The following is an 8,631-nucleotide window of genomic DNA, read 5'->3' as shown; positions in this document are numbered from 1 at the left end:
AGCAGCCACCCAGAGCAGGCTGTCCTCTGAGCCTGGGCTCACACAGGCAGGAACGCAAGGCCCAGGAGAATCTTCATTACCCATGAGAAGCACAGAGCAGGAACAGAGGCTCTGTGCTGAGGAGCCAGCAGAGCTGACATTCTCTGGAGCTTTCAGAGGAGCTTCCCTGGTGTCTGAAGGCAGAGCTGATGTGCTGGTGAAGATAGGTTCTGAACAAAGGAACTGCCAGAATGGACTCTTTAAAAGACCTTTATTGTGGCTGCATGGTTACAATTGTCAAGTCCATTTATGCTTACAGTTAGCTTGTTCCCAGATGCTCACCCTGTAAGCAGTGCATTCCCTATCAGCCCAGTGTGCAAGAATTCAGAAACACAGAGAAGGGACTCCCCACCCGCAGGCTGGTCAGGTAGGTTAGCTCACCAAGGCCAGTTCAAAAGGCAAACAGATGAAGCCTTGTCACATTTGTAATGTACTGGTACAAAATGGCACAAAAGGGTATCACTCTGAAGGCAATGCCTTGGGCACCTCCTTTCAAACACTGCTGAGGATCACTGCAAGCTCTTTTCTTCAGCTGTGTGAAAGATCTCTCACAGCATTGGGGATGGGCATGCAAAACCAGTCACAGCAGTTCCAGAACATTGAAGTGCAGTTAGGAGCTGGGAATTTTTTCCCAGGAAACTGAAGAATTCAGTTCTCACCTAGCCAAGCTCACTGATGCACACTCGGGTGGGAAGATCCCAGAGGTGCAGACAGAACACAACAGCTCTCACTGCAGGAACTGAAGAGAACGATCCCCATTGTGCCATCAGCCACCCTGCCTTGGCAGCAGGCTTCCTGACATCGCCACACTCGATGCCAGCTACAGAGACATGAAGCAGCAACAAGATTTCAGGCAAACTGAAGGCTTGATTCAAAGGCTTCACTTGAAAAGACAGATCACAACCCACATGTTATTTTTGAGCCACCTGTACTGGCTGGGCAGGGGGATGGCAGCCAGAGATGAGAACATTTCTAACTTAAAAATCAGTTCTGAGATGTGACTCCATGGCCCCAGGCAGCCCTCCAGAAGTTTGCTTTGGAATCAACATTTAGCCCAGAAGATAATAACTCACCCTGCCAAAATGAATGATCAGGGTTTTGATTAGCCCCCTAAACCTTCACTTAAAGATAAAAACCTCTTCACAGAACAGTCTGTGACCTGGCTGAGGTAAGAGCACCCAGGAGGGCAGGCAGTGACACCGACAGCAGCACTGAGAACCTCACTTCTCAGGTGCCAACAAAAATGTCACATAAAAAGTGTGAAGAACAGAATCATTGTTTCACTCAGTTCCACAATCAGCAAACTGGGCACTTCCTTTCATCACTGACAGACCGATCCACCACCTCCTGCAGACACTTATCTCATAGATAACAAGACGATCAGCACCACCAGCAGCACTCCGACGCCCAGGATGGCCAGCAGGATGCACATCTTCTTGCGGGACTTTTGCTGCCAAGAGAGGAATAACCAAGGTGATCGGAGACTGCACCACCGCAGCAGAACACTCCTCAGGTGCTGACGCTGTCCCACTGCTCCTGAGTCTAAGTGAGCTCTGTTCTGACTCACAGGGCACAGGAAGTTGTGCAAGCAAACAGAAGAGCTGCATCACCCAGCAGGTGCTTCCATGGCTGTGTCATTCAGCAGGGTGAGCTCAGCGGCATAGCCTGACACCCACAGTGACTGGGGGCAGAGAGCAGTGACAGAGGAATGGATGAGAGAAAGACAACAGGAGAGAGCAAGTGGCCACAGACAGAGGACAATGGACAAGGAATCTGCACAGCAGAGGAGGTAGAAATGGTCTGCTAGGGAAAAAAAATCATTCCAAAATGGAATTGTTTCAGCTGCAGAAACCCTTTCAGATCACCCAGTCCAACCATTCTCTGACTGTACCAAGGCTGGTGCTAAACCACCACATCCGTGGCTCTGAAACACCTCCAGGGATGGGGATTCAGCCACCTCCCTAGGCAGCCTGGGCCACCATTTAATAACCCTTTCAAGGAAGAAGTTTCTTCTAATGTCCAACCTAAACCTCCCCAGGGACAACTTGCAGCCTCCTTTCAAGTAGCTGCAGAAAGCCAGAAGGTCTTCCTTAGGCTGAATACTCCCAGCTCCCTCAGCTGCTCCTCCCCAGCCCTGTTCTCCAGACCCTTCCCCAGCTTTGCTGTCCTTCTCTGGACCTGCTCCAGCCCTCAATGTCCTCCTTGAAGTCCTCAAAACCGAACCCAGGGCTCAAGGTGCAGCCTCAGCAGTGCCCTGTCCAGGGGCACAATCCCTGCCCTGCTCCTGCTGCCCACACCACTGCTGATCCAGGCCAGGCTGCTGGTGCCCTTCTTGCCCACCTGGGCACTGCTGGCTCACATTCAGCTGCTGTCACCCAGCACCCCCAGGGCCTTTCCTACCAGGCACTTTCCAGCCCTCTGCCCCAAGCCTGGAGCATTCATGGGGCTGCTGTGACCCAAGTGCAGGACCCAGCACCTGGCCTTGTTGAACCTCACACAGCTGACCTCAGGACATGGATCCAGCCTGGCCACAACTCTCTGCAGAGCCTCCTACCCTCCAGCAGATCAACACTGCCACCCAGTCTGGCATCATCTGCAGAATTACTGAGGGTGCCTCAGTCCCCTCACTCAGATCATGGATCAGGACACTGATCAGTACTGGCCCCAGCACTGAGCCCTGGGGAACAGCATCTGTGGCTGGCCACCAGCTGGATTTGACTCCATTCCACACCACTCTCTGTGCCCATCCAGCCAGCTCTTAACCCAGCAAAGCCTCCCCCCCCCCAAGCCATGAGCAGCCAGTGTCTGCAGGAGGATGCTGTGGGACACAGTGCCAAAGGCAAACCCCACCACAGCCTGCCCCTCACCCACCCAGCAGCTCACCAGAACAGAATACCAGGCTGGGAGGGACCTCAAGGCTCATCCAGTCCAACCTTTCAGGGTAAGCATACAACTGAAATGAGCTGGCCCAGCACCCTGGCAAGCTGGGCCTTGAAACTGCCTCATGTAGGCGAATCCAGCACCTACCTGGGGAGCGTTGCAGGACAGGAGGTTGCTCAAGCAGGACCTGCCCTTCATGAGCCCTAACTGACTGGGCCTGACCCCTGGTTGCCCCACACACAAAGGCTATCTAAAGACTACTCCTGTGTGCACAGGAGGGGCAGCAGACTGTGGGTTTAGACTTCTGGAGGAGGATTTTGCATCTATTCACAGAGTTATTTTCAAGTTGTGCTTGTCAAGTTCTCAGATAGAAGAAGGAAAAGAGCAAGACGTGATACAGCCCCAGATATGGAGATGTCTCTGCAATAGAAGTTAGGAGCACACCCAGAACTCCCACTTGTCCCATACAGGTCTGTAACTTGAGACAGCAGAGCACCCAAGACTAGCTGCTCTCCCTCTTTTTATCTGAAGATTTCCTTCACACTAGGAAGGAAATGAACCCCAGTGTTCCACAGGCCTGTGCTGACAATCAGTTCTTGGGATTACAGGCCACAGCTCCAGAAGCAAAGCTGTGCTCTGTCTGCTTCTTCAGTTCATGGATGCATCCACTCCTTGCTCCTTGCCACTTCTGAAATCAGCAGACAATCCTTCAGACATTCTGTCACTGATTTGATGTCCTGCCTGTCTCTAAGGATGATGAGGATTTAAAAAGGACTAACTCTGACTTAAGAGAGAAGATTTATTGCTAATAAGATTAATCAGATTCTTTCTAATAAGTTTCAGAACTGTTCTACAGAAGTGGCAGTTGAAGATCTCTGAAAGGCTTTTCAGAGAAGCTTGAAAGCTGCTTCTGGCACCAGCGCAGCAGTTACCAGAAGCTGGAGATTTATAGCTCTGAGAAGATTTCAGGCAGCAAGAATTGGTGTTGAGTGGCAGCATCTTCAGAAGACTTCCCTGCTCCTCCAGTGATCTTTAGAGTCCTGATCTCCACAATCAGGAACCTTTTACTTCCTGAGCTGAAAAAAGGAAGGGTTTGGGTTTGGGTTTTTTTTTAAATCAAGGTTTAACTGCAGGTGCTCTGCAGCTGCCTTGCTGATTTCACAGGGAACCCAAAGCTTCCAGAAGTCACTGCCTTTTGTTTTACACTGACCTAGAAATGCCACTGCAGCCTAACACCAACCTGTGGTAAGTCTGCAAGCCCTGAGGAAACTGACAGCCAAAGCTGAAGAGCAGCAGGAAGTGGGGATCAGGGCTGGTGAGGGAGGGCAGCCACTCCCCACTGGAGCTGGCATGGCCATTACCTGGTAGCTTGCTGCTCTGGAGAGCTGCTGGCTGGCTTGCTGCACGTGCCCCTCGGCGTGTTCCACGTTGGCCTCTATGCTGTCTTCATTTCAAAAGGAAGGAGGTCAAATTGTGGTTAGTCAGAACCCAGCCACTCAAATACACTTTAAGAGCAGGTCAGAGCTGCTTCCCATCTGCTGGGGACTTCACCAACACCCAAACACCTACACCTTGCACTGTGGAGCTTGGACCCTTCCTGCACCTCTGTGTGAACTCCTTTCAGAAGTGGCCAGGCCGTGAGTGGCAGAAGCCACACCAGGGCCAGCTCCTCTCAGCCCTGGGGCTGACCCTTGGACACCAACTTTCAGGAGCTCTATATTTTAAATTTCATTTCTCTCTCTTTTAATGTCAGTGTGAATTGTCTTCCAACTCCCAACCCTCTGCTCAGAATAAAAAAGTCCTAAGGCCTACAAGGTCAGAGGAATCAGACCCCCCGGAGAGGCACAACTCAGGGTGGCTTTCTCTCATCCTAACCAGAAGTTGGTTGGTTTTTCCAGAAAAAAATCTGAACAGGTTCTTGCCTAAGGCAGTAGAGGAAGCCCTGACAGTGTGTGCTGGACATAGACAAGAGCAGGGCCTAGCAGCAGGCTCAGGAAATACCTTTTCCAGTCACATTTTGTTCAAAGGATAAAGCTGTCTGCTTGCAGGGCAGAGCAGGAAGCTGTGCTGAAGCTGTGCTCTTTCATCAGCAGCCCCACACTAAGCCTCCCCAGATGGACTCTGAAAATGAGAGGAGGTTTGAAACTACATTTTCAACACACTTCCTTTGTGTATTCTCAGCTGCCTTGGCCAGGCTAGCCATGCTGAGGTTGCACTTGATTGGCTCTAGAATTCCCCTTGCCATCAGAGGAGTGCTTCCAGCAAAAGGCAGCTCTGGATTGCTGCTCTGTGGAGAAACAGGAGAAATAACAACCCTAAGATGCTCTGATGTGGACTTACCTATGACATCACCCTGCTCATGAATCATCATTCCCAGATCTTTGAAGATTTCGTTGATGTCCATGATATCTGCCTGCAAGAGAACAGTCATCCTGTGAGCAGACAACAAACCCCAGCATCTCTGAGACTGCTGCTGCTGCTCCTCCCATGGACACAGCCAGCACTGCTTACAGCCTTCAGCCCTTTGTCTGCAGGGGGCTTTCTGCTACTATGAGCCCATTTTTTTGCTTAAAGCTTTACATTTAGCCCAGTTCAGAGAATGGGTAGGCTTGGAAGGGACCTTAAAGATCATCCAGCTCCAACCCCCTGCCATGGGCAGGGACACCTCCCACCAGCACACCTTGCTCAAGGCCTCATCCAGCCTGGCCTTCAACACCTCCAGGCAGGGGACAGCCACAGCCTCCCTGGGCAGCCTGTGCCAGGCTCTCCCCACCCTCACTGGAAAGAATTCCTTCCTCATCTCCAGTTTCGTTCTGCCCTGCCATGTTTCAAACCACTGTCCCTCGTCCTGTCACCAGAGGTCCCTCCCCAGCTCTCCTGCAGTGGGGGTTCTCCAGCCCTCTGATCATCTTCGTGGCCTCCTCTGGACCACAGTTCCATCTCCTTCTTTTGTTTGGGACACCAGAACTGGAGGCAGTGCTCCAGCTGGGGTCTCATGAGGACAGGCAGAATCCCCTCCCTGTGCTGCTGCTCTCCCTGCTCTGGATGCAGCTCAGCACTCAGCTGGCTCTGGGCTGCCAGGGACCATTGCTGGCTCCTGGGGAGTTTGTCACCAACTGACACCCCCAAGGCCTTCTCTGCAGGGCTGCTCTCAGCCACTCCTCATCCAGCCTGGATTTGTGCCTGGGATTGCCCCAACCCAGCTGCAGGACCTTGCACTTGGCATTGTTGAACTTGAAGTTGGCTCCAGCTGGCCCAGGTTCCTCTGGATGAATCCCTTCTCTCCAGGGTGTCAACCAGGCCACTGAAGTTGGTGTCACCTGCAAACCTGCTGAGGCTGCCTTCATCCCACTGTCCATGCCACCCACAGAGCAGCACTGGTCCCAGGACTGACACACTTGTCACCACTCTTCATTTGGACACTGAGCCATTGACCACAACTCTCTGAGAGCAGTTCCTCATCCAGCCTGTGGCCACCCCCCGAGTCCATGCTTTCCCAGTTTGGTGACCAGGATGCCATGTGGGACAGCTGCACTTTACAGAAGTCCAGACAGATGCCATCAGTTGCTCTTCCCTTATCTACTGATGCTGTAGTTCCATCACAGAAAGCCACCAAGCTCATCAGGCAGGGTTTGCCCTTGCTGAAGCTGTGTTGGTTACCACCAGCTGCCTCCTGGTATTCCATGTGCCCCAGCATAGTCTTCAGGAGGATCTGCTCCCTTACCTTGCCAGGCACAGAGGTCAGACTGACAGGCCTGTGGTTCCCTGGGTTTCCCTTATCTCCCTTTTTGAAGGTGGGGGTGATGTTTCCCCTTTCTAGGCAGTGAGAACTTCATCAGTTTAATACAAGTATGTGCAGGCTGAGGGAGAGGCTGAGGTTGTTCAGCCTGGAGAAGAGAATCATAGAATCAATAAGGTTGGAAAGGACCTCAAAGATCATCAAGTCCAAAGGCTCTGGGGAGAGCTTACAGCAGCCTTCCAGTACCTGAAGGGGCTACAAGAAGGCTGCAGAGGGACTGTTGTCAAAGGCCTGCAGGGACAGCACCAGGGGCAATGGTTTGAAATGAGAGCAGAGCAGATGGAGATTGGATGTGAGGAACAAGTTCTGCACCAGGAGGCTGCTGGAGCACTGCAACAGGTTGCCCAGGGAGGGGGTTGAGGCTCCATCCCTGGAGATCTTCCAGGTGAGGCTGGACAGGGCTCTGGGCAACCTGATCCAGTGGAGGATGTCCCTGCTGAGTGCAGGGGGTTGGAGTGAATGACCTCTGAGCCTTTCCAACCCAAAGCCTTTGAAGATTTCAGCACCCTTGTTGAACACACATGTCCCACAAGCACCACAGCTCCCATGGTCAGGCTCCTGCACCTACATGACACTGTCCTGTCACCATCTGGCTAGGATGCAGTGACAAATGTCATGTGGGACTGTACATCTGATCTCTTCTCAGCCAGTGACTGACATCTTTAGTTCAAGTCACTGTAATTAAATAGGGTTGGTAAGGTGGAGATTATTGAAAAATGAGGGCTGTGACCAAGGGTGCAGAGCCCAGTTGGAGACCTGGAACCAGTGTGCTTCCTGGGGTCAGCACTGGGTCCAGGCTTGCTCAACATCTTCATCAACAACTGAATGAGGGTGTAGAGTGGACCCTCAGCCAGTTTGCTGATGATCCCAAACTGGGAGGAGTGGCTGACAGCCACCAGGCTGTGCTGCCATTCAGCCAGACCTGGGCAGCCTGGAGAGGTGGGCAGGGGGGAACCTCATGAAGGTCAAGTGTAGAGTCATGCACCTAGGGAGAACAAGCCCCTGCAGTAGCACAGGTGTGGGGTGACCTGCTGGGAAGCAGATCCATGGAGAAGAACCTGGGAGTGCCAGGAAGCTATCCATGGCATAGCAATGTGCCCTTGTGGCCAAGAGGGCAAATGGTTTCCTGGGATGTAGTAAGAAAAGTGTGGCCTCCCCCTCTATTCTGCTCTGCTGAGGCTGCACCAGGAGTATTGTGTCCAGTTCTGGGCTCCCCATTTTAAGAGGAAGGGGGACAGACTGGTCCAAGGGAGGCTATGAGAATGCTGAAGGGCCTGGAACATCTGTGTGAGGAGGAAAGGCTGAGAGCCCTGGCTGTTGAGCCTGGAGAAGAGAAGGCAGAGAGGGGATCTGATCAATGTCTATCAATATCAAGGGGTGGGGGTCAGGAAGGGGCCAGGCTCTGCTCAGTGGTGTCCTGGGATAGGACAAGGAGCTAGGGACACAAACTGGAACCCAGGAAGTTCCACCTCAGCATGAGAAGAAACTGTTTTGGTGTGAGGGTGCTGGAGGCCTGGAGCAGGCTGCCCAGAGAGGTTGTGGAGTCTCCTTTCAAATCCCACCTGGATGTGTTCCTGGGTGCCCTGCCCTGGGTGACCCTGCTCTGGCGGGAGAGCTGGACTCAATCTCTGGGGGTCCTTTCCACCCCCCACCATTCTGTGATGCTTAATTTACACACAGAATGGATTTTGCCACAGTTATCAGCAAGACTTCCTGACAAACTCCAATTCCAGCATCTTTCCTCATGGTAGAGATGTGGCTGGAACAATTTCCATGTGTCTTCAGAGAGGTCTCTTCATGTGCATGTGTCATCACGCTCAACATGCTTTAGTGTGCTTTACATCTTGGTTTCAAATGTTTTGAACTTTTGTCCCAGTCCTTGATTACAAAAGTTGGAATGAAACAGTCTCTGT

General features: G+C 52.3%; 1 protein-coding gene across 2 annotated transcripts in view; it reads right to left on the bottom strand.

The window, feature by feature from the left end:
• Positions 1-414: 414 nt before the first annotated feature.
• The window catches only part of STX7 (syntaxin 7), a 46,344-nt gene continuing 38,127 nt past the window's right edge, over positions 415-8,631 (bottom strand). The window contains exons 8-10 of one of the 2 annotated variants that reach the window (XM_054174108.1): positions 5,260-5,332; positions 4,281-4,363; positions 415-1,489 (exon numbers count right to left, since the gene is read on the bottom strand). In XM_054174108.1, coding sequence (XP_054030083.1) covers positions 1,397-1,489; positions 4,281-4,363; positions 5,260-5,332 — 249 coding nt within the window. In that variant the 3' untranslated portion in view covers positions 415-1,396. Of the gene's footprint in view, positions 1,490-4,280; positions 4,364-4,865; positions 5,333-8,631 lie in introns of those variants that run through there. The other variant, XM_054174107.1, reaches the window with a different exon arrangement.

The sequence above is a fragment of the Dryobates pubescens genome, chromosome 28, assembly GCF_014839835.1.
Source record: "Dryobates pubescens isolate bDryPub1 chromosome 28, bDryPub1.pri, whole genome shotgun sequence".
In the NCBI taxonomy this organism is placed as follows: domain Eukaryota; kingdom Metazoa; phylum Chordata; class Aves; order Piciformes; family Picidae; genus Dryobates; species Dryobates pubescens.
This window is presented reverse-complemented; position numbering and strand designations above follow the sequence as displayed.